Below are 24,078 nucleotides of genomic sequence, written 5' to 3'. Positions count from 1 at the left end.
CCACGGGCACCAGAGATGTCGATGGCACTTGGAGGGAGCAAAGAGAAAAAGGAACGTCATAAATGAGGATCGATCGCGCGATGTCCAAACGGAGTCTCGGCTTGGGCCATTTCTGGAATCATCCCGGTTTTTACCGTTGACATCGTCTGACGGTGCCGACGCTCAATAAAAAGTCCCTTTTCCCCCATCTTCCACGACGAAAACCGCCCCGACCCACCCTCGAGAGCAGATATTTAATTAGCGGCGTCCCGTTACTCAATACCCCGCACAGTTGCGGGGAGATATGGGGGAAGGCCACAAAAAATGGACCACAAACAGCGTAATCGGTGAGGACAAAGCCCATTTGTTGCTGGTGGTCACTGCGAGCACACGACTGACATGGGACGATTCTGTTTTCAACGAGCAGCCGGAGCCGGCGGTGGTTTGGTAGCTAGCATTGCGACTTGTCCCCTCGATGTTGTCAAGACCAAATTACAAGCTCAACGCGCAGTTCAAGGGCAAGAGGGATACCAGGGTTCTCTGAGTGCGTAATGGGCTCCACTTGGGCTTTATTTTCTGAATTTATACCGATTTCTTTTCGTTCTTGTAGCGACTGTGAGGACGATTCTACGAGACTACGGTATTCGCGGACTGTATAGAGGTCTTGGCCCCACCATCCTAGGCTACCTCCCGACCTGGGCCATCTACTTTGCTGTGTACGACGGGATCAAGTCATATTTCGGCGCACCACCTCTCGCAAATGGGGGTGGCCCAGTGGGCGAGAAGAAAATCTATCCTGCTGCGCAGGTGAAGGGCTACCAGCCCTTGATTCGGGACCATTCGTGGTCAATATACATATTCTCTGCCATGACCGCCGGAGCAATCAGCACTATCTGCACGAACCCTCTTTGGGTCATCAAGACTAGATTTATGGTACGTCTTTTCCTAACATGAGTCGATTTTCGCTGACGGGCATCCTGTAGACCCAGATGCCAGGCGAGATCAGATACAAACACACCCTCGACGCAGCTTTGACCATTTACCGCACGGAAGGTCTGAACGCGTTCTACCGTGGTCTCCTCCCAAGTCTTCTCGGAATAGCCCATGTCGCCGTTCAATTTCCCCTCTACGAGCAACTCAAAATCTGGGCCAAGGGTGACTCGGACAAGCCGCTCTCTAGCGAGGCCATCCTCGCGTGCACGGCGGTCTCCAAAATGACTGCATCCATTGCAACCTACCCACACGAAGTGATTCGAACGCGGCTGCAGACGCAGAAGAGGCCAATTGCGGACGACATGTCATCAGATGGGATGATCAAGAGATATACAAGAGGCGGTGTGATCTATACGGTCAAGAAGGTTGTGAGGAAGGAAGGGTGGCGGGCGTTGTACAAGGGGCTATCGGTGAATCTGTTGAGGACCGTCCCTAATAGCGCGGTGACCATGCTAACGTGAGTCCTGATACCTTTTTCCTCGCGTCCGAATGCTAAACGTGATCTTATTGCAGATACGAACTACTAATGCGACACTTGGCGGCGGTACGCCAGAACACGTCGTAAAGTTCGTCGTGCCAGTTGGCACGAACATTGGAATTATTTACCGCCCCAGCTCGATGTCGAGAAGGCGCCTCTGCGGTTGTATCACCACCCCGCTGCAATGCATGTATACGGACCCAACGATCGCGACGATACGCTGTACTATATGTCAGCCCACGGCCCGCCGCTTCTCGATCGACGTGGGCAGCCGTCCATCGCATCAGGCTCCTTCACTAGGAAGAATGGACACAAGTCTGTCTGCGTTGGGTCAACGGTAGCAGCCCTGCCGACATAAGTCGACAGCTACGCGGAAATGGCCAGGCTGCGCACACCACCACTCACCATTTTCAAGATCCTTCAGGGTGCACCGTCACCTACGAAAATGATAGGATTACAAGTCCGTCTGTGACATTGACTCTTACTATTAGCATAACTTTCATATTGACCTTTGGAACTATCGTTGGAATTCTCGTCACCATCATCATCATCACCATCATCTGTACGCCTATATCGTATTCGTTTCAACACATCGGGTTCCCCTACTTAGTGATTTCTCACCTTAAAATTGAATATTGACTCTTCGTACGCTTTCCCCAGGTTAAATCTTCCATTCCGCGCGACAGCAGTTGCTTTCAATGCTGTGCGACGTTGTCAGGTCGTTGGACTTGGGTTGGGATTGCTATGCTCTGTCTTCGTTATCGGGGATGTCGCCTTTTCATAAGCTGCGGAGGCCAGTCCGATCTATCGAATGGAAGTTTGAGGCCCTGGAAACCTCGGCCAAACGTCTTCGAGATCTGCAGGAGATCTGCAGGAAAGTCACACATGATGCCCACAGCCACGGTGCCACGCGAGGTAAGCGCCCGTCGGTCGACATCTCGGAGCCCACGCGTTTACAGCTCTCTTTCAAAATTGTAGCAGGGATGTAGTCGCTATATAACTACTCGCCTCGCCCTGACGTCCTGCGTAACCACCCACTGATATCGTCTCCAGATCTCATGGATAGCCCCGACCGACACCCCGCCACGCTCGCTCTCTTGACCTTACACACAGAATGGAGAGGATCGCATAAGTACGGTGCGTTTCTCTACCCCAGGGTCCCCATATTGCAACTCGCCAGAACTCATACGCTCCCTTGCGCTATTGTCTACAACCAACGCTTTCCCGCATGCAACGACGGATCGACAACGCTCGCATCTATTGCGGGAGGGCAACAGTATACACAACCATCTCCCTGCTCATCTCAGGGATGATCATCTTCGTCCAACAAGTCAATGAAACCCCATGCTCCACCCTCGAAGCTGAGGGCGACTGGACCTTGTCTGCCCAAGTCCTTGCGCTTTGCGGGTTAAGCGGCTTGCATCAATCCGCCGTGTGCGTACTTGGTACAAACATGGTGATTGACGACACATTGCTGATTTCCGTTTATGTTATAGCCTTCTCCTCTGGTCAAACAACTGGCGCTGGTGGGTCCCGTTCGTCAACGTTGTGCTTCAAGTCGCCGAACTCATCGGTAGGCGCCCCCTCTGAACAAGTACTCTTCAAACCCTTCGCTCATGAAACCTATGTTGTAAGGTGTCGGATTCATCGTCGGCGCTCGGTCTCACGAACTTAATCGCTGGGCCCCAGGAGTCTTGATCATCTACCGCGGAAGCTTCATTGTTTTAATGATTACGCTGGGCTTTACTCTCATTATCCGGGACGGCCACCACTTGTTCACCATCCTAACTTCGTGCCTTCGTCGACGTCAATCCCCCCCGGGGCCTGAACTGCAACTGGACGACGATGCAACCATCTTGGACTCGACAGCAACCAATAATCCTACCCAACAAGAAGGGGAAGAGAAGGAAGAGTCCCGTTGGCATCGTCTGCTGGGACGATCCCTGTGGGCCCAGAGGACCCCGTGGGTGTCAAAGGATATGACTTACTACGTGTCCATGCCCACTCACTTCATCTTTACACACAGGGGTGAATCAAAGAAATTCATCGCGTCTCGAGGACTAGTGGCCGGCTTGATCTTCATTATCAGCATCTGCGTCACCGTCAACTCGATGCTCATTGAACCTATCCAAGAAACAAGCGCAATCCCGGCCAAGACTCTTCGCGGAACGGCTCCGGCTTTGAGAGAAGGCCTGAAAGTTAAGCCTCCCATCTGGACTGTCGTCGCTGTAGGTACTCTCCATCAGTTATCTGTACGGAGGTGCTGAGGTGATGGCATTTCAGTATGTGGAAGAAGGAAACCAGTCCGCCTACGCCCTGGAAGAAGCGCTGAGTGTAACCCCGATTTGGGATGACTCGAGTAAGCTTCTGTTTCTTCCCAGAGACGTTTTCTGACGAGGGATAGGTGAATATAAGCCTCTCTGTGTCTTCAACGACGTCCTGGCCCTCGGGGAGAAGAATTCGTCGGTTGCCTACATCAACTCCAATATCCAAGCCGCTGTCTTTACATGTCCCAGCAGATTGCCCCCCGTTAGTGGTGGGTACTTTGCGGTTTCTCAATTCTGCGGAAGAGATGTTCATGGAGTTTCCCGTCTAGCGGTCAATTTCACCAAGTCCTACACCCTTTCCGCTTCACCCGACTTCCAAATCCGAGTCAATTTCACTGCCCTCGATGCAAGCACAGGCTCCCCTGAGCTCAACTACGCCCGAAGGAAATCGGTCTCTATTCTCTTGGGAATGACAGACAATCTGGAGGATATATTCGAGGCCACACGTCCGATCCACATATTCCCCGGCGTCAGCCTTCTCGGAGGGATTGTCATGGGAGTCAGGAGACGGATTATCGACCGTTTCTGGGCTGCCTTCCTGATGAGCGTGCGCGAATTTCCATTTAGCAAAAGTTCTACTCTAAAACCCTGACCCTATATCTAGCGTACACGGACCTACTTCTTCGCCAAAGTAAACCCAATTTTCTCCGACCCCAACACGCCCCCAAAGCCAAATATGGGATCATTCCGGTTATTCGGACAGAACGACCACACCTATTGGGAGTTCGTGGTTGACCAAAGGGAGAAGACTGTGCTGGCAGCCTTTGGAGTGATTGGTGGAATCTTGAGCGTCCTGTTCCTCCTGTTTCTTCTTCTATTCGGTTCTAATTACATGAACGTGTTGCAAGGTGAGTTAAGCCCAGAATCAGAGATACCTGCTTGGATGTTTAATGGGCTTACTATGCTGTACAGGGACGAAACCCCTCTCACCATCCGGAATTATTTGCAGACGGGACAGACAAAAGGCGCTGCTTGAGAAATACCCGGCTTTGTTGGAGGAGGGCTCTCTCAAGGGGCCGGCGGATTTCCTCAGAGACGAGCTTATCGACGTCGGCGAGCTACAAAAGATCAAATCTCAGGCCGCAGCAAGTACGAAGCCCACAGTCAAGCCGTCCAATGAAGATCCTGGCCCAAGCGGGGCTTCTGGTTCGAGAGAGACCGGATCCATAGTGTCCTCCCTGGGCTCTCCGTGAGTTCTACTTGATTTCCGCAAAGTCGTATGGAACCATGTGGATTGACCCTGAATGTTTAGAAGAAGGCGGAGAAATGACAGGGGGCTACCATATCCCAATGACATCCAGATGGATGATCTCGAATGGGGCTCAAATGACACGCACGCTACAAGGAGGTAGTAATTGCAACGCTGACTACTGCCCCTGCTAGTTGCACCTGGTTGATCCTTTCTCTTATTCACTTACAATTGTATATTACTCTGCGCACGCAGCACATCGCATTTTCATTACACGTGGACTTCATTGCCAATACCTTGCATATATTATTATTTAGTTAGCTACGGACCTAGATATTACCCTCAGGCTCCATTAATGGCTCCTGATACTCAGAGCGTTTCGCTTCTCTCTTTAAGTAGCATGCTGTAGTCCTTGCGCGTGATTGAATACGCCGTACTAGGCACGCGTTAACAAGCGTATATTTCTTCTTCCCCGCAATATTCTCAGATGATCCGGGAGTAATGCTGCACAGTGCCTACAGAGGCGCTTCAACTGTTAAGTGAATCGGTCATCCTTCCTGAGGCTCTTTGGGTAGCAGACGAGATTCGAACCCACGACGTGAGAAGCGAAGCCATCGTCCTCCTTTCTTAACAAGGTCAAATACAGCTGGGTTCTTCGTCGACCATTCTTGAACTTCATTCTCTGACTTGTCTATGCCTGCATCGTTTGGGACCACTAGCTAACGATCTTTTCGCTGGAACGCCCCAGGCCTCAGAACAGGTCGATTCTGCACAACTGGAACAAGGTTGGAGCAACCCGACAAAATGCGACTTGTCATCCCAAGACCATCAAATGGATGGGACGAAACTGGAGCCCGTGCCTTTGTTTTACGAGAAAAAAGGAGATGGCTATGGCGTTTTATGAACTCGGGCCCCGTTCCAAACCCTCCGAGCTGTCTATTACGCTGAGACTGGGTACCTGTGGCACCTCGAACAACGACTGCTGTACAATTGCGAATGAAGGGGCGCCTGGTCATGGGTTTTCTGATCCTGTGGAGTTGAGGCAATATTCCGAGCGCTTTCCCTTTGATGTGCCTTAACTGTTTCAATGCAGGACGTCTATCTAGCGCCACCTTATCAAACAATGTTCCATCGCCGAGGCTTTCCTGGAAAACACCCAACTAGTTATCTAGAACTCAGGTGAACAGGCGATACTAATCGCCGGAAACCGCTCAATACCGTGCTCATTTGGCCTGGATGCACCTGTATCATTTCCCAGTTATGACAGATCGCACGACTGTCGTTCCTGGTCCGTCCCAGGTTCGTTCACACACCCGCAAAATCGTTGAAAGGGTGCATGAACGAGTCTGGTCCAATGATAAGATTTGCCCGTGGGCCGTTGTCTATAAGAGCAGAACCATCTGCGCAGATTTCCCTCAGACCCTCCCAGTCTAACCACCAGCAGAGCTCTACTAGTCTTCGCAATGTCTACCAACACCACCAACAACGGCTACTACCCTATCACCGGGATTAAGGACGGACACGGGCCATTGCCTGGCCAAGTCCCCCTTCGTCTTGAGGTGGACGAGCTGGTTACCAACCCAAAATATGCTCTCCAGCTCGACCTCCTCTACCAGGCTATGAAGATTTTCCAGGAGATGCCTTACAGCGACAAGTTGTCGTACTTCCAGGTTGCTGGTACGTTTTGATCTACTCTGCAGTCCTAGCCCGCCTCCACAACCCACTAACCTAACCTCTACAGGTATTCACGGGTTACCCCACATCCCTTGGGACTCCCCGGAGGCGGGTCTCTACCGCAGACAATACTGTGAACACGGTACTCCGCTTTTTGCCACTTGGCACCGCCCCTACATGGCTTTGGTCGAGGTAAGCAGTCTCTTCCGTCAAATTATTGCCCCGATCCTGAAATCGTATATAGCAACGTCTCTATGAAATCATGATTGGGACAGTGATCCCCAAATACCCGGCCGAGTATCAAGAAGTTCTCAAAGAGCAGGCGGCGCAATTCCGCCTTCCTTACTGGGATTGGGCCGTCAAGAAGAAACGCCAGGACAAGGATGGCAAAGAGGTCATGATTTACGACGTTCCTCTTATCGTCCAAGCGCCGGAGGTGGAGGTGTCCAGCCCGATGACCCCTCACAGTGGTCCGATTGTCATTATCGACAATCCATTCTACACCTTCAAGGCGAAGGGCGAAATGGGAGAATATGGTATCGTGCCGCAGGAAGTCGACGATAAGCCGTATACGGCGACCCCGGTAAGGCTTTCACTTTTATCTTCCAACCCTCAGGTACTCACATTCGGATGCAGACGGATCGGGCTCAGGCTACCAGTCGATGGCCCGGTAATCCCAGTAAGAACGAGGCGGACTTGGAAAATTTCCTTGGTCCTTTTGGTTGGCAAAACAACGATTTGGTCGGACAGGCTATCGGAAACCACAACTGGTCGAAGCCGAAAAAATTCAAAGTATTCCCCGACCCTCCTACAGTTCCCGAAGCAGTCCATCGGCTCCTCAGTGAGGATTACTTCAATACCTACACTAGGTTCGTGACAACCCAGAGGCCTATGGAAAATGAGGACCCGAAACTTTGGCTGTCTCTGGAGGGTATTCACAAGTAAGTGGTGCTGATCGCAGTAACGCTGCCCCATGCTGAACGAACCTCTCAACCCACGACAGCAACCTGCACAATTGGATTGGCGGACCGTTCGGCCACATGGCCCATGTTCCCGTTGCCGCTTTCGATCCTATCTTCTGGCTTCATCATTCGTAAGCCTCGGACATTTCTTCTACCTCTCACTCTTTACTGACATCCGAAAGGAATATCGACCGTATCTTGAGCATCTGGCAGACGCTGCACGAAGATAAGTGGTTCGAAGAAGAGCCCGTCCACGACAAGGATGGCAAGATAATCCGCTACGTCCACCCCACGGACCCATTGCAACCATTCCGCCGCGACGAGGAAGGTCACATCTATGATTCCAACGCTTCTCGAAACCACCTCGACTTTGGGTACACTTACCCCGAACTCCAACGATGGAAGTACGATAATGATCAGGACTACAAGGCCAGCATCATCGCGGCTGTCGACCGCCTTTACCAACCCGATCCAGAGACGTTTGTTGCTCTGGCCAACGAAGATGTAATCATCAACGTCGCCTTCGAGAAGTGAGTCCAACCTTATCTCTATGCCCCAGCAACCATTTGACCCTTATCCACAGGTTCGCTCTGCGCGGTCTTCCTTTCGTTGTGAACGTCCTCCTTCAAGGAAAGGTCATTGGTAGCGTCGTCAATTTCTCGTCCAAGCTCGACGCCAAGACTCAAGGAGAGGGCGGTTGTGAGAACTGTCACCAGCAGCAGCAATCCGGCTATATGGTTGCAGGCCAAGTCTTCGCCACGCGTGCGCTGGCTTCCATCGTCCGTGACACCGAAAATAAGGAGCTGGACGCGCTGAGTCGGGAGGAAATTGCTGACTATCTCAAGAAGCACCTCGACTACGAGGTTGTTAAGGTGAGTACCGCACTGGCATGTTGTTGGACGTCCTTAGAACTCACACGCCTCGAAAACAGTACTCCGGTAACATTGTCCCCAAGGAACAAATGCCGTCTCTCGAAGTTTTCCCTATCGTTGGCCGACGCAAGGTCAAGCGGGTCCCGAAGAAGGGAGAAATACAAGGTGCCATCTTGAAAGATGGAATCACCGCGCTCCCTGGAATCGGCCCCGAGAAGGTCGCCTGGCTCGAGGCGGAGTGGAATACCGACGGCACTATTTCCGTCCGTGACCCCGAAGCCAACTCGGCCAGCGACTGGAAGATCAAACCAGTTGGTTGGGAGGCGTATGTGCGCCTGTTCCCCGTGGAAGAGTGAGGGACTTAACTTTGACTGGCCACCAATTGCGTGTACCACCGAACGACGAGTATCGATATCCGGATCGCCTTGTAAGACATTGCTTTTGACTAGGATTGCTTGAATGTGTACTGTTACTGCTCGAATCCATTGTTTGTGTCACCGATCGTCCAACCAAGTTTGAGGTTTACTCCGGAATGACCGGAAGCTGGCAGCCGGCTTTCCGAAAGCACTGCTCTTGCCACACTCTCGACAGCCTGATGTGCAGAGGAATTTGACTTTAAGCAGGGGTAGGAGTCTCCGTGACATTTTCTTCAGATATCGGTAGGGAAATAGCGTGGACGGATTCAGGAACGAGTTTCGGCCTAGGCAACGGATCGTATGTGTGCAGATGACTGGCAGGCGATGGATAACGACGGGAAAGTACTAATCAGAGTACGCCGTAGGACAGCCTGTCCCGCGGCATGCCTCCCAATCTCCCAACAACCAGAGCACAATTTCGCCAAATTTCACTGAGATCCATCGATTTCTCTGCCCTTGCCAGGATGGATAGTATACATGCTTGTCAGAGGCTCGCAAACTTCAAATTAATCTCTCAGGCTAGGACCTGGACAGGGCGCAGAACCTGGATGGGGGCCTGAACCTGGATAGGGCACAGGCTTCGGAGAGGCATTGGCCACGATTGAAACTTTAACCAACCGGCGCACTGCGAATCGAATGGCACTGCACAAAACTTTTACGATTTTCCAGATGAGCATCTGCAGGAGCTCAATCAGTGTGAGCATAGGGGGAGATGACGGACGCACCTACGAGCACTGCGACCAAAACAAAGACGTTTGCCGCAAGGTTGACAGCGAATTCCCGCGGCTCCGCCAAAGGATTCATGGGATCCCATGCAACAGCACCAAGCATTTTCAAAAGCAATGATCGTAAAATTCCAATGGCGATGTCGATGAGATACCAGCGAGCTGCCAAAGGGGCGGTTGATCCTGATGGCAGCGGTGTTTCAAATACATAAAATAGAAGCCCAAAAACTTACACTGGCAAGCCACAAAGGTATGTAGTCCGGGAAAGCAAAACATTGCTTTCACTTAGTGGTGATATAAGCAAGTTAAGCGCGCTGGTCTGTGTCTGTGTGCTGTTCGATAAAATCTCTCAGTTATCCATCTCACATTCGTCACTTCATACCCTCGCGTCGTCATCCAACCGCAATAACCATCCTAACGATTAGCCTGCAATAAATCGGGAATACAAATATGGTATATACACCTCCCTCGTCTACAACTTGGCCTTCTCAGCCTTGGCCTTGTCAACCTTGGCCGCAGCCTCAAGCATCTCCCTAACCTGCGTAGCAGCCTCCGCCAAATAATGCTTCATCAACGCATTCCTCTCCCTCGCCTTGCCATTCTCAACCTTCCTCCTCCTCAATGCCTCATCCTTGCCCTCCGTATCCCACACACCCTCATCTTCACAGCTCGTCACGCACCACCGCACATAGTTGTCGCCGATGCTGTAGCTCAGGCCGAACCCGTCAGGGACGACCTCGCCGTATCCCCAGCCATCAAAGTACTTGGACGAGAGTTGGGAAGTGGAGAGCTCCCAGTGGTTCGACTTGGAGAAGGCCTTGTCGGTATAGATAGCAGGAACCTGCTCGCCCTCCTTCAACAACTTCTTCAACCCGAACAAATGCCTATCCACGCCCTGGCCGTCAGCAGCCCAGCCGGCATACTGGATGTGGCGCGACACAGCAGTCTGGAAGAGCGTGCGGAGGTAGGTGGGGTCGGTGACGCTGGGGTCTTCCATCGCCTCGACCCACTTCTTGCTCTCGTTCGAGACGGTACGGATAACCTCGGTTCGGCCGAGCTTGAATTTACGCGTTTGGCAAGATTCGTAGCAGACACCGGGGCGCTTGTACATTTTGTGGAAGGCGAGTTGTTTGACGAGTTGGGCCCAGGCGTCGGGGGAGAGTTTGAATTGCTTCATGAGCTCCTTGCCGTATCCTTCGTAGTGGAGGACCTATAGTACGATGAGAAAGGTGATGTCATTATCATTTGCCAAGTTAAAGGAGGTGGATGCACGCACCTGGAGATCGTGACCACCAATCAACCTCTCGTAACGCTCCAAAGCACCGTTCACGGCCTCCTCAACCTCCTTGTTGGTCTCGAACACGAGCTCCTCAGGAGCAGCGACGTTGTCGATGACTTGCTCGTAAAGCTTGGGGGTCAAATCGATCTTGCCCTTGTCAATCGACGCGAGGATGAATTCATTCATTCGGAGAGTGGGGGTACCGTCCATGCACGAATGTTCACCGAGGAATGCGGATTTGCCGTTTTCGTAGATGACGACTGAAAGAAGGGGCGTCAATATGTGGGGACGGGTGGGGAGACTGCAACTCACTTTGGTGCTTGTCGAAGAACCTGTTCCTGGCATTGCCAGTCCAGGTGTGCCAGCTGACTTGGTCGCGGGTGACAGGGGCAACGTCGTCGAGAACCACGACAATCATGGCGCTCTCGATCTTTTGGAGGAGGGAGGCGTTCTTGCCTGGTGATCAAAGGTCAGGGAAATGAGCTTTTACAAGGGAAGTATGGACATACTGGAAGCAGCAAGGAGTTTGGCGCGGTTGTCTGCCCACAAGTCACGGTGGTCGGAGGTGAGGGCGCCAACAGGGACTGAAGCGGCGTTGTCGCCAGCGAGTTGCTTGATTTTGTTGAATTGACTATCGTATACGTCAGATTTCAGTCAAAAGCAAAGCAAGGGAGAACACGCACGCCTCGAGCTCAGCGTAGCTAACCTCCTGACCGCTCTTGTTGGTGAGAGGGACGACGAAGAACCTGTTCTTCCTCAAGACGACTATATGGTTGTTCTCCTTGGCGTCAAACTTGGCAGCCTTATCCGAAGGCTTGACAGGGTATCTCGAAGAATGGAAGAGCCACTTGTAGCTGGCCATGCACAGAGGATTCCCCCTCACTTTCTCCGGCTCCAACCGTCCACTCTCAACCATATCCCTGAAGGGCAACATAGCCTTCACCAGACTGGCAGCACGGCTGGCCTGGTCCTTGCGCAGCTTGTCGTCGATGTGCACAAAGAAGTAGGACACGAAGACCACGACGGGGTCGCGGTAGCCCATGTAGGCAGCTTCATTCCACCATTCGGAGAGCCAGCTCTCGTTCTCGCTCGCGCGTGCCTGGAGGCGCTTTTGAAGCTCCTTGGACAGGGGGGATTGGAGGAAGGAGTCGACTGCTGCACGAGTTTCTGAGAATTCGGCGGGGGTGAGTAGAGGTTGAACGGTTTCGAGGTATTTGGCGGCGGTGGATTCGAGTGTGGGGACAGGGAGGTTAGGGAGCGAAGCTTGGTATCGGAGCATCGGTGGCGCCTTGGGGTCAATGGCGTAGCCTGGTGGTGGGTCCTGGACCGCAGCTTTCGTCGACGATTTGCGCGACATGATGCTCGTTGTGGACGTTGAGGCAGACGGAATCTACAAATTTAAATGAGATAAATAAATGAACGCTTCATCCTTTTTCCATGCTGAAGTCGACTTACGAGGAACCTCTTGGAAACGTTGGCAGCAGTTAGTCTGAGCATAGAAAACGAGGTGGGCTAAGCTGTGGACGACGACGACGACGGGCAAAAGGCAAAACAAGCACTTCCGCTCGTGTCCAGCAGCTTTTGGGTTTGTGCGACGAGCGGCTCCGGTGTTTGTGTCGACGTCCCTTTTATTAGCCGGCTACCGGCACGCGCCCTCTTTGCCACGTGATATCTCCTGCCGACCCACCCCGACAAACAAATATGCCTCCGCTCACCGTTCTTGACGCCCTTCTCCACATCTGGGGTCGTGCGGGGTTCTGTGAAGATACCACGATATCCTCCACAAATTCCGTTACGACTTGAAGCCCGCAAGAACGATATATCGCCAACGCGATCTCGGTTGGATAGACCAAGCACTTCGCCACAGTTGACTGCATTCTGGGTGTTTTCAATAGCCGGGATCCGGAAACATGTCCTCAACACTGTTGGGGTTCTTGTGCTTCGACGTCTTCGTCACTTCGCGTGTTTCGAAGATTCACCGAGCATATGACATGTGGTTCAGTCAACTCAACCCACGTCAAGTTGCCAGTAACGAGCTGTCAGCCCATTGTTCCTTCGTAGAAGAGCACAAGAAAGGACATTGCCGAAATCAGTGGTTTCTCCTGTACTATCGCGCAGATAGATCGGGTTCATCTGGCCTACATAGGTCTCTGTCGTTCCGATTGGCTTTTGGTGCTTAACCGGTAGCGCGCCCCAGCTTTCTTTGCGCAATTTGCAATACATAGGTACAGCAGTTCCCCTCAGTTCCCCTGACCCCTCCTTCGGTGTTTGATCGTGATAACCATCGTTTTATCTTAACGGAGCATGGCCACACTGGCGGGTACATTGCCGGACACCGGGATGCACTCTTGGAGCCCGGATCAACCACGCGCGCTTAATTGGAGCGCTTCCCGTTACAGACCCAAACTACTCCTTCGACAAACCGAGTTCGCATGCCCATTCATTCGAATTCAACTCAATTTGAACTATGAACAGAATGCGCGCGAAATAATATTTATAGGAGCAATGGTAGCAACGAGACTGAAAACTAAAAGACAAGCAGGGATATAGGGTAGATCTACAGTACTAATACGTGCTAAGGTCCAGGCACAGCAGAGAAGAGTGTAACACTGAAAAGAAATAGACGGGAAGCAGATGGAAACTAACCGAAAAGTGCAACAGAACGAAATGAAAATTCCAAAGCATGGCGGGGAAAAAGATAACAAATGCAACGAGTTGCAGCCAAGCCTTGAACGTACACGACGGGCCCTGCCGTGTATGCTCAAGGCATGGATAGAAGTATATCGTAATGAAAACACGGATACCAGACATAGATGATGTCGCTCCAGTCCTACCGGTCGCATTCAAGGACGAACAGGTCCTTTACGCTGCCTCTGCCCAGTGCGTCCACCTCGCCGGCCTGTGCCCCTGGCACCGCCAACAGGTTCCGCTTCGACCTGCGACCAATTTGGCGCAGGTGCGCTGGCATCCACCCACGCTGGGTTCGATCGAAGCGTGTCGAGCCGCACCTGGTTTCGTCGAGCGGGTTCGTCCCGTCCCTTCTTCCGATTTCGTGTGCGTGGTTCGACTCGCGCGGCGCTTGGTGCAGGTTCTTCTGAGACTGCTTGTGCCCAGTTCAGTGATGTGGCCTCCTCAACTCGCGTCCGCCTTGGCGCATCTCTGTCCCCTCGTACCTGGTCCAATGCGGCCGTCGCAATCCGTCCCCAGTTTGGTGTCGCACCCTCCACCCGTGCCCTGTTCAGTGGTGCAGGTTCTTCAATTCGTAGCTGATTAGATGGAGGCGCCTCGGTCCGTGCTGGACTGGGAGATGTTGCTTCCACCGGTGGCTGGTTCGCCGCAGCTGCTGCGACTTGCGCCCAGGTTAATGTACCTGCTTTGACTGGTGTCTTGCTTGGCGCAACTGGTTCGACCCGTGACCAATCGATCACCTCAAACTTCTCTTTCACCACCTCGGGCTTATTCTTCTCCACCACAACCTTCTACTTCTTCTCCTCCTCCTCCTCCTGCGCCCTAAATGACTCCACAGCCTGTCCTTCAGCCGCTACAGCACCCCGCTGTGCCTCAATTCGCTCGCCTATGCTAGCATAGCGTGCCCGCCGCCTCTCACTGCGGGACATCACGACGGTAAAACCCGGTTCATCAACCTGATCCACAACCGCCTCATCAACACTCTCGACTCTTTCATCGATCACAGGAGACTGTTCTTGGTGGGCCTCCTCGACCGCTTCCACATCATCTTCCTTGACTCCAGCCTCCTCCTCCGGCTGAACCAATGTACCCCTCTTCTCATCCAGCCCTTTCTGCTCTTCCTCATCACCTTCCTCCTCCCCGGACTCTCCATCATCTCCCCCCTCGTACTCTTCATCATCTTCATCGTCTTCTTCATCCTCCTCCTCCCAATCCTCCTCCTCCACCTCATCAACCCACGCACGCATCCCACTCACCCACCTCCTCGCAGCATCCCTCTCCTTCGCCCTCCTAATCCTCGTCTGCTTCGACCCCCGACTCCGCTTGAACAGCCCATGCGGATGCGGGAGCTCAATCGGTCCCTTGTCAACGGTCGGCCGAGGATGGTTCACGAGGTCGGGTTCGAACCCTCCACCGTAGACCATGAGGAGGACGAGTTCCGAACGGAGACGGGCGCGGTCTCGCGCGCGTTTGCGGGCACGTAGGAAAGCCTTTAAGAAGGTTGAGCGGGTGAAGGGGACGAGTTCTTGTTGGGAGTTAGTTTTCTGGCTTGGATGGTTGAGAATGGGAAGGGACTCACGGGAAGGAGGTGCTGCGTGATCGAACTGCTGCTCGTCGTGAAGTTCACATTCCTCGCCTTCCTGATCCTGGGGTTCCGAGTCCGACTGCGAGGGCTCTGACTTCGATTCGACAACCGAATCACAAAGCTGGGCCCTCTCACAATTCCAGAAAATCGTCGAAGCAGCACGAGCCGACCGGTGCGCATCAAGTTCAGCATTGAAAAAGGCAACAAGTCGCGCCGCATCAGCGAGATGCACCTCGTCGAGAGCGTTGCAGTCGTTGAGCACCTCCGAGTCCTTTTTTGGCTCATCGCTGTCCTCCCGTGGTGAATCATCGCTGTCCTCCGGCGCCGATTCAACGCTGTCCTCCTGCCACTGTGCTAGATCACCGACTACAATCCCCTCCTCTTCACAAAGAGCAGAAGAGTCGAGCACACTGACCACAATCCCCTCCTCTTCACAGAACACGGGAGCGTCGAGCACACTATCATCAGCATTGAGTTCATCGACGAGGTCCGCGAGGTTGACGATCTTCGAAGCGATGCCCTCGACGAGGCCCGCTAGGTCCATCATCAAATTGGAGGCGGAAAACGAGGTCATCCCTGAGGTACCGGTACTGCAGCTCGAGCCTGGGCTAACATCCCAAGTGTGGCCTCCGATGGCGATGGGGACCGTGTCTGGAGGAGAGCCAGAGGGGGTATGGCTATCTGTGAAGGGAGGAGAAAACACTACGGCAGGGGTCACAGGACCAATCGAGTTTTCGGTCGTTACATTGGAGTCCTCAAACGCGGTAGTACCTGAGGTGCTGCAGCTCGAGCCCGGGCCGACACCCCAAGCGAGGCCTCCAATGGCGATGGGGTACATGTCTGGAGGCGAGCCAGAGGGGGTATGGCTATCTGTGAAGGGAGGAGAAAGCACGACGACAGGAGTCATAGGACCAATCGAGTCTTCGCCCGTAACCCTCTGTTCCTCGACGTCAACTTGAATCTTAGCAGGAGCGAGCTCGACGACCGACTCTGCAACAGTTCTGAGCTCGAGAGTGGCCTCCAGATCTCCGGTGGGGAAGGACCCAGGCATAGAGGAAGGCAAAGTGGCACAGACCGTCCCGACATCGAGAGACTCCTCCGCGACGTCGACTCGCGTACCGTGGTCTTCGGCAGTATCAGCAGTCGCATCTGGCGGAGCATCGATGCAAACACACTCGTTGGCGACGTCCACCCAGTCTTCGGCGAGTTCAGCAGGGATAGGCAAGACGGAGATGGAGTACTTGTCGGCGTCCGAGTCCGCCGGTTCCACAGACTGGACGGAAGTCTCGACAATGACAACGGGCGCGGAGTTGGGCTGGCTAGTGAGAGGTTGTACCTTCAGACCCCCAAGTCAGCCAAGTCTCAACAGACGAAAAAGGAATCAAGGCATACCAATGTTCTCTCGATGGCTTCCTCGTCGACGACGGGGCTGTCACTGACAGCAGACACTTCGTCGTTAACTACAAAACCAGATTTCTCGAGAACATTGGGCTGACTATCGGTAGTACTAGACGGTTTGGCAGGAAGTTGCACCTACAAATGCCAGTCAGTCTGCCTTCCTTTCCCAGACTAGAAAGAGAGTCAACACCTACCGGGGTTTTCAAGTCCACCGCTTCCGGAACGACCAGGCTGTCACTGACAGCAGTCGTATCCTTCAAGTTCTTGGACGGAGGAGTGTCATTACGTTCAACCTTCTCCTCCAATTCCGATTTCTAAGCAGCACGACCAACAAATCAATACGTGAACCATCGAGTCAAGGAAAGCACGACACGTACCACACGATACCGATCCCGAACAGTCTTCCTAGGCCTGCGAACGTAAGGTGTACCAGGAATGCATATCAAAGCGGGGACACAGCGGGTACTGGGTCCTGGAGGTGTAACAGGAGCTTCGACGGTAGGCTTGACCGGGGGAATGACAATGGTCGGCTCAGGTCCGGGGAAGACCCTCGTATACACCTCACCAACCATCCAACAAGCGAGTCGACAGAGAAGGTCAAAGACCATACCCTCCGGATTAAAACACGGAACGCCAACCACGAGCGAAACGTGCACGATCCAGGGGACTGCAACAAGCTGCGCATCCCGAATGACACACAGAGGGTCCTTCTCGGGTTCGGTCATCATGGGTACTGGCATTGGTTTATAGAGGGAAGGTGGACGGGTATAACGCGGTACAGGTTGGGCAGGCGGGATGCGAGGGGCTCCGGGTCTCAAGTAGGACAAGGGCCATCTCTTCCTTTTCTTCCTCTCCGAAGGGAAGAGGTAGTAGAACCACCGCTCGGCTAAGAGCAATAAATTCTTCAGAAATGAAACCATTTGAGGAGGAGAGGACTGAACATACCAGATCGAGGGCAATGCTTGTGAAGCGTCTCCTTTATGGTCTCGCAGACCACCTCGGGACAGAACAAGTACACGGCCATAAACATGAGAAGGAAGTCCAGGGCGATATGCCAGCTAGGATATGGCGCTCCATTCCCCGAACAGCAGGTCCGAGAGAAGAGTTGGCATTCCCTCTTGGGCTCCAGGACAGGCTGCGCCTTGGGTTTCGGAGGAGGACGAGGGTACTCGCACGTCTTCTTGGGCTGAGGCAACCAAGGACGGACGGGAGAACCGACCAATTCGTCAGGGCACTCCCAGTAAGGCACAACGTATGAGAGGGGATGGGGATCAGTCAGCCGGGGAGGGGCGGGCGGAAGACCCAACGGAAGCGGTGGAAATTCGAGTTTAGGTTTGCGGACCTTGGTCTGTCCAGGGAGCGGGCATTGGTACAGGACGAAATAGTTGGAAGCGTTCCAGATGGGGGTGCAAGTTTCGGGTCCCCTGTAGCCCTCGCGTCGTCGAATCTCCCTCTCAAGGATGGGAAAAGTCCAGAAGAGAGTACCGCTGGAGAATTCATTGGCAAGGGCGTCAACCCCATCCATAATGCGTTCAACTCGGGAGAGGATGCGGTTTGCTGTGGGTAGACCATTGAAGATTTGCCGAGGAGCTTCGCGGAGCTCGTCGAAGGCGTAATAGACGGAACTGGGGACTGCAGGCTGCAACATGTGAGCCATGAGCAAGACCGACGTGGGGAACGCCATCATAGAGAAGGCGTTCGCCAGCGTCATAGTGGGGCAAGACCGAGGGTCGACACAATCCAGAGAGAGAGGTCTTGCTGTGATAGTTCCGGGGCTAAGGACAGAAAGAAAGAAAGGAGCCAGACCTCCATTATATACCTGGCCGGTGGCTCGCGAATGAGAAGTGACAACTGCAAGATAATCTGCGCGTCATCGCGATCGAGTCTTCAAGGATGAGGTCGCAGCCTGGCCGTGCTGGCCTCAGGAGACCGCGTAGTAAAACATTATGGATACAGTCGTATAGTTACAGTTGAAATTCGTCTAGATTCAGAGCACTGCGACAAAAGCGTCAATCGCGCACGACGACATGAAACAGGGTAACACGCACCATCATGTCGCAGCGCAGAGTTGCCAGAACCCCTTTCCCAAGGCGTTGTCACACCACATATTAAGCTCTGTCCATTGAGCAGGAATCTCATACACAAACACGTTGCTGACGACATTCTTGTCGGTGTGCGCCGGGTCCGGATTCGGCTTCCTCCAAATACGCACACTGCTCCCAAGATGCGTCCGCTCTCGAACCAGCGCAACCGACTGCAATCGCGGATACGCCTCTTTATCCTCCAGCAGCTCGTGCCCCAAAGTTTGCATCGCGTTGTACGCGAACGAGATTTGAACGAGGTTAGGAAACTTGATCCCAGCTGGCACGCGATCGCCCACTAACCGAAGATGGGTAAGCCGCTGGAAGAAGGAGATGGTGCTTTGAGAATGGAGTATATTGGCCCAATTAGCATCACTTGTGTACAACAGAGTGAGCTCTCTGAGTCGAGTATGGTGGAGTCGATAGCCTCGGAAAGCCGAGGTAACGCTGTCTTGGAGCATTCTGCCTGTACAGGCTAGACTTGTCAGGTTTGTGCATCGCTTCACGATCCCCACCGCGGTGGTCACGCAGGGCTCCTGGAGAGGCGTAACCCACAAGTGGTGAACCAACCCCGACAGCGAAGGTTTCTGTTCCAAGAACAAAGAGAACGACATGATTTGATGCTCGTCGATGAGTCGAATGGGGAGTAGGGGTAGACAACTAGTGTAGGCGAGGTGCTGAACATGCCTCGACACCAACAAAAGGCTCGAAAACGTTTCTGGGGACGAGGCGCAATGCTGTACGACGAGGATCCGGAGTTCCACAGGGAGCTTCAACAAAGGAAACGGTTTACGAGAGAGATGGCGTTTCTTCGTCTCCAGTTGCTGAAGCGCTTGCCGTCGTTGGCGGGCCTGGTTGATTCTCTCTGGGGTTGGGGTGGATGGCAGTTGAGGTGTATGCGAAACCGATATCGTCAAGCGAGAGATGAGGTAGGTGTAGACCAGAGGCACCAGCACAATGCATGGTACAAGCCACTTGAGGTCACCCCCATTGCTGGGTGACATTACGACGACCTGTCTGAGGAGGAAACGGGGGAAAGATTAGTAGTCAAACGGCGATAGCGGGTGCCTTTATAGTCCTGTCCGCATCCGTATCATCACATGCACCGTTTTGAAAGCCGTAATACACGAGGCCGACGCGGCTTCCCCGATTATCCTTGACCTGGACTTCTTGTTGTTTCTGTGGACTTGATGTTGTTTATCGCGTCCTCATCGTTCGGGGTCGACGTGACCGCGCTGGTGCCGGTGAACGTTGGTCAAGCTTGTGTGAGAAATGTCCTTGGCGACGCTCTCAGATCAACGCGCCATCAAAGCGCCAACTCTTCCCGATTCAAGTGCTAGATATTAGCCTCCAGCTGAAGCTGCCGATGCCTTCTGTTCACTCGCGTAGGTAAGAGAATTTAGAAACACTATCAAGCCCACAGTAGGTAGGAGGTTTCTCCGTCTTTGAATACCGGGTTTCAGTACACCACGGCCACGCGCCCACACGCGCCCAAATCTGAGCGACCACTCAATTCAAAAAAGCTGGAACAGATTCTCCAGTGTGGACATCCAAGACACATATCGAGAACCAGTCGAACTCAATATCACGTCCAACTTATTACTTATCCACTTCTCTATAAATATAACCAGCCTCGAGCAATTCAACGACCACCGCGCACCCGAGCGCTGTGACATTTACGTCGGTCGTTCGCACTTCACCCGGAAATGAAACTCGCCCTTCAACACGAGGTCATAATCAACGTAAGTAAAGCCATAGCAAAAATAGAAGAGCGAAGGTCATGGAAGTCGAATCTCACAGGCCAAGAGGTAGACCAGCGACCTGCACGACAGGCGGGATGGAAGAACCACATACCGGGCAACTCCGAGTCGAGTTCAAAAAATAGCGTTAAACGGTATCAACTCGCATCCGGTAATATTGAATGTCGATGAGGCAATAGTAACGTCAACAGGTGCATCATGGTGGATGGATAATTACAGGTTCCCCTTAAGCGCCCATCAAAGTGATGCGCCCCGACGCGCCCTCCCGGCCCTATACACCTCACCAAAAACCCAACTGCTGATTAAATCCCCAGCCTCCCCTAGCTTCATCCCGATCTCCTCACAACCGCACACCCACATCTTCACGCACACTCGGGCCCTCCCTCCACTTCAACCCAACCCGCCAAACAAAACAAAAAAAGGCACTCCAGTTTTATAGCTAGTACTTAGTAGGTAGGGGGTAACAGTTGACATATCTTTGCAAGTTTTTCAAGGTTCGAAAAAAAAGAAGTGTCCTAGTAAAAAAGAAAACGGCCCTAATGTTCGACTCGAACGCGATGATGGGATAATGTGATGGAATAAACAAATAACGAGGGGTCGAAGGTTGGGTAGGAGGAGGCCTAGGGATCCAGGGGGGCTCAGCCTGAGTGGCCATGGTAAGAACACGTCGTCCCTGTGCGTCCGGTAGACTGTAGTAGAGGTATGCTCGGCGGACCAAATATGTTCGCGCGGTGATATGTAGTGGACTGGACTGGAGCCCCCAGGAAGCAAGTGGAATGAGTATGTACAAGGCGCAGCCAAAGGGAGAAGAAGCATACTCCGCAAGCCGAGCTGCAGCTCGACCCACGGTCGGTCGGGGTCCAGGTAAGCTTGGGGTAGGTTTTTTAGTTATTGCCATCACGGGTCGTGGTCGTCATTACGTCGTCAGTCGGGAAGACGGGGGTATATGGGTCGAGAGGATAGGGATACAAGGGAGAGAAGCTGGAGGTAGCGGGCGTAGTACAATCGATTGAACGAAAGCAAGGTAGGAAGATAGGAAGGAAGCGACGGATGTAGATGAAAGAGTCGTCGTCGTACACTGACTTGCCAGACGCCCACAAACCCAAGAAAAGCTTGATGAGAAGAAGGCAACAACAAACGGCTGCATTTGCACTGCGAGAAGGAAGAGTAAGTAGCGCAGTGAAAGGTATAAAATCAAGCGGTGCTTCAAAGTCCAAAAGGGGGGTGTAGTACGGGGGGAGAAACTAAGCTAAGTAGAAGAAAAAAGTCGACGACAAAAGGAATGGAAGAAGCCAAAGGAGTGACAAGGTGTAAACCAGTAAACGCGCAAGGTAGGTAGGTGGAGGTTAGTGAACTAGTAGTAGTAAGAACATGGAAAAATATCCATGACGAAAAATGGTATGTACGGAAACAATGTCACACAATAAAAATAAAGAGGGGATGAGAAAACAGAAAACAATTGCGAAACAAATGCTACATTGATTGTGAATTGAATGCAAATGAGAAGACGGAAAGAAAAAAAAAAAGCGACCAAGACGACACAATCCAAAAAAGGGGGAACATTGAATGTTAGGAATGGAAAAGCGCAGAGATCAAAAAAAGGATATCTCAGGAAACAGGGATATAAAGATAATAAAAGGTACCTCACGGTGCCCAAAATCAAAGAACGAAGCGGGACTAAAGTTCAGGAAAGAGTGTTACGACGGGTGGTGCGAATCGCGAGGACGTTCAGCATCACTTAGGCTTTCCACTCTAACCCCTCTACTTGATCCTACGCTTCTGATATCTCTGCCCTCTTCAGCCAATTCCCTGCTGAGCATGTGCTGACCTCCAGCCGGTCCCCCAGGGTCATTGGCAGAGTCAGGACTCTCCCCTTCGTCCACCGCAGCAAAGTCAGGTTTCCGCAACATCTTCCTGAATGCATCCGCCATAATAGCCGCATCAGCACCACTAAACGGACCGCCCTCGCCTGATACGCCCGATTCCCCGTCATGCAGGACGACACTAGGCGCATTCTGTCCACCCCCTCGATCATGGCTGTCATTGCGCCGAAGTGAATCCGGGCGCCTTACAGTTGGAAGAATAGTGGGAGCGATGACGGGAGAGGGTTGTTGGGCAGCGTTGGCCATCATAGGTGATGCGGAGCCCATCGAGTTGCGGTGGGAGTCAAGTTCTGATTGATTTCGGCGTCGGATTCGGCGAAGGATGAGGAAGGCCAAGATGCAAGTCGCGGCGATGGCGAGGAAACCGAGCACGACAATGACTGCGATTGCCCAGCGCGGGAAAGAATCACTGCCAGCATCTTCTTGGACATTGCCCGTAGGGAAGGCGAGGGTACCGGTCAACGTTGTTGGCGTTCCTGAGATGGTCGTGATCCTGGTAGCGGTTAGCGACCACATCGACGCCGCCGAGGCGGATGATAATGACGCAGAGATTGCAGAAGCAGAAGAAGCGGAAGCAACCGAGGCGGAAGAGCGGGAAGCTGAGACGGAGTCTGCGTATGTCGTTTCTGGGAATCAAAACAGATCGAAGTTGAGAAGCCAGATGTGTGACAGATGCGAACATCACTCACGAATAGCACTGAAGGTCGACTGCGGTATCTCGTTGCCATTCAGTTCCTCGTCACTTCGAGTAATCACCCAGTAGAACGGGTAGCTGATGTTGCGGCCCTCCTCCCACCTTTCTCCGTCTCTACCAAACCATCGATCGTCGACTCTGGCGGTGACGACACCGGCTTGGTCTGTGGGGTTGGGTCGGTCCATGAATCGGAGGACTTCCTGCCTCGAGTCTGCACGGAAGAGGTAGATGTTGACTCGGTTGAATTGTGTGAGTTCTGGTCTGCGAGAATTCCCTGAAGACACGCCGTGAGCGGGAGGAAAATTAGTTTAACTATGTGGCGACGACACCTACAAACGAAGGTGGCCCATTGGTGCTGGGGTATGCTGATGCCTGCTGTAGGGAAGCAGGAGATGATTTCGTTGCCGGACAATAGTTGGCAGTCTCTCCGAGCTTGCTCTAGGGACCAAGATGTGTGAGTCGCGGGGATAACGTCACGACGACGGCCGGGGCGACGCACCTATGAGAGCCTGCTCCGCTACTATCTGCCGTGCGACAAGGCCATCTCGTCTTGCCTCCAAGACCTGGGCTGAGTGTAACCTCCTACGCTTCATCGATCGACCTTCCACATAACCGTCCGATGTGACCGCAGGCGGTGGAGGATGAGTTGAAGGAATGTCCGGTGTCGGTGACGGCCAGGGGCTATTACTGTAGGGTCTGGACGCCATGTGAGTAAGAATAGGTAGTGGTCGAGTTGTTGTCTAAGATTGTGGTATAAGTACTATAGTTGGTCGGTGGTGGAAAGCTGGTATTCGGAAATCACGACGAAAGTGGACTGAAGCTTGGAGAGGAATCAAGTCGGCTTATTCGCATGACCAAGGTTATTATTACGCGGGGGGAGACGGCTCTTCTATGGTGCGTTGAGCGCGCGAGGTCGATGACCTAGGGACCAGTGCGCGGGGGACAACGACGAGCTCGAGGGGTTTGGGGACGTGTGGGACGACGACGGCGAAGGAAGAAGGAACCAGGAAAGTCAAGGAACACCTTGCCAGAGAAAACCGGATGCTCTTGCTCCAAAAGTTCTCACAATCCCACCAAAAAGCCTACACTTCAAAC

General features: G+C 53.0%; 8 protein-coding genes across 8 annotated transcripts; 3 read left to right on the top strand and 5 right to left on the bottom strand.

Moving 5' to 3' along the window:
• Nucleotides 1-378: 378 nt before the first annotated feature.
• Nucleotides 379-1,808, top strand: CC1G_15051 (mitochondrial NAD+ transporter; the record flags this gene model as incomplete). The annotated part of the gene is made up of 5 exons (XM_002910671.1): nucleotides 379-523; nucleotides 590-912; nucleotides 963-1,429; nucleotides 1,486-1,516; nucleotides 1,587-1,808. The coding sequence occupies 5 exons, from the start codon at nucleotides 379-381 to the stop codon at nucleotides 1,806-1,808; spliced, it is 1,188 nt and encodes a 395-aa protein (XP_002910717.1).
• A 951-nt stretch (nucleotides 1,809-2,759) lies between these two features.
• On the top strand, nucleotides 2,760-4,970 carry CC1G_15050 (hypothetical protein; the record flags this gene model as incomplete). The annotated part of the gene is made up of 7 exons (XM_002910670.1): nucleotides 2,760-2,884; nucleotides 2,947-3,023; nucleotides 3,140-3,678; nucleotides 3,734-3,809; nucleotides 3,855-4,324; nucleotides 4,382-4,625; nucleotides 4,690-4,970. The coding sequence occupies 7 exons, from the start codon at nucleotides 2,760-2,762 to the stop codon at nucleotides 4,968-4,970; spliced, it is 1,812 nt and encodes a 603-aa protein (XP_002910716.1).
• Nucleotides 4,971-6,429: 1,459 nt separating this feature from the next.
• Nucleotides 6,430-8,830, top strand: CC1G_05029 (tyrosinase; the record flags this gene model as incomplete). The annotated part of the gene is made up of 7 exons (XM_001835984.2): nucleotides 6,430-6,643; nucleotides 6,708-6,832; nucleotides 6,885-7,223; nucleotides 7,277-7,581; nucleotides 7,785-8,132; nucleotides 8,186-8,474; nucleotides 8,534-8,830. The coding sequence occupies 7 exons, from the start codon at nucleotides 6,430-6,432 to the stop codon at nucleotides 8,828-8,830; spliced, it is 1,917 nt and encodes a 638-aa protein (XP_001836036.2).
• A 566-nt stretch (nucleotides 8,831-9,396) lies between these two features.
• CC1G_05028 (hypothetical protein) lies at nucleotides 9,397-9,721 on the bottom strand (the record flags this gene model as incomplete). Its single annotated transcript, XM_001835983.2, has 2 exons — nucleotides 9,397-9,567; nucleotides 9,620-9,721. 2 exons carry the CDS (start codon nucleotides 9,719-9,721, stop codon nucleotides 9,397-9,399), a joined length of 273 nt encoding a protein of 90 aa, XP_001836035.2.
• Nucleotides 9,722-10,087: 366 nt separating this feature from the next.
• Nucleotides 10,088-12,480, bottom strand: CC1G_05027 (carnitine acetyl transferase; the record flags this gene model as incomplete). The annotated part of the gene is made up of 6 exons (XM_001835982.2): nucleotides 12,350-12,480; nucleotides 11,578-12,284; nucleotides 11,404-11,525; nucleotides 11,207-11,350; nucleotides 10,892-11,154; nucleotides 10,088-10,825 (listed from the first exon to the last, which is right to left on the bottom strand). Exons 1-6 carry the CDS (start codon nucleotides 12,389-12,391, stop codon nucleotides 10,088-10,090), a joined length of 2,016 nt encoding a protein of 671 aa, XP_001836034.1. The 5' UTR covers nucleotides 12,392-12,480.
• Nucleotides 12,481-13,737: 1,257 nt separating this feature from the next.
• Nucleotides 13,738-18,276, bottom strand: CC1G_05026 (hypothetical protein; the record flags this gene model as incomplete). The annotated part of the gene is made up of 7 exons (XM_001835981.2): nucleotides 13,738-14,237; nucleotides 14,502-15,107; nucleotides 15,162-16,503; nucleotides 16,560-16,700; nucleotides 16,760-16,879; nucleotides 16,943-17,451; nucleotides 17,511-18,276. 7 exons carry the CDS (start codon nucleotides 18,274-18,276, stop codon nucleotides 13,738-13,740), a joined length of 3,984 nt encoding a protein of 1,327 aa, XP_001836033.2.
• Nucleotides 18,277-18,615: 339 nt separating this feature from the next.
• On the bottom strand, nucleotides 18,616-19,650 carry CC1G_05025 (hypothetical protein; the record flags this gene model as incomplete). Its single annotated transcript, XM_001835980.1, has 1 exon — nucleotides 18,616-19,650. The coding sequence occupies one exon, from the start codon at nucleotides 19,648-19,650 to the stop codon at nucleotides 18,616-18,618; it is 1,035 nt and encodes a 344-aa protein (XP_001836032.1).
• Nucleotides 19,651-22,103: 2,453 nt separating this feature from the next.
• On the bottom strand, nucleotides 22,104-23,690 carry CC1G_05024 (hypothetical protein; the record flags this gene model as incomplete). Its single annotated transcript, XM_001835979.2, has 4 exons — nucleotides 22,104-22,915; nucleotides 22,979-23,257; nucleotides 23,317-23,421; nucleotides 23,483-23,690. 4 exons carry the CDS (start codon nucleotides 23,688-23,690, stop codon nucleotides 22,104-22,106), a joined length of 1,404 nt encoding a protein of 467 aa, XP_001836031.2.
• Nucleotides 23,691-24,078: the final 388 nt, after the last annotated feature.

This window comes from Coprinopsis cinerea (assembly GCF_000182895.1).
Source record: "Coprinopsis cinerea okayama7#130 chromosome 8 map unlocalized cont3.8, whole genome shotgun sequence".
Taxonomy (NCBI): domain Eukaryota; kingdom Fungi; phylum Basidiomycota; class Agaricomycetes; order Agaricales; family Psathyrellaceae; genus Coprinopsis; species Coprinopsis cinerea.
Note: the sequence above shows the minus strand (reverse complement) of the source record. Positions and strands in the feature narration are given on the sequence as shown.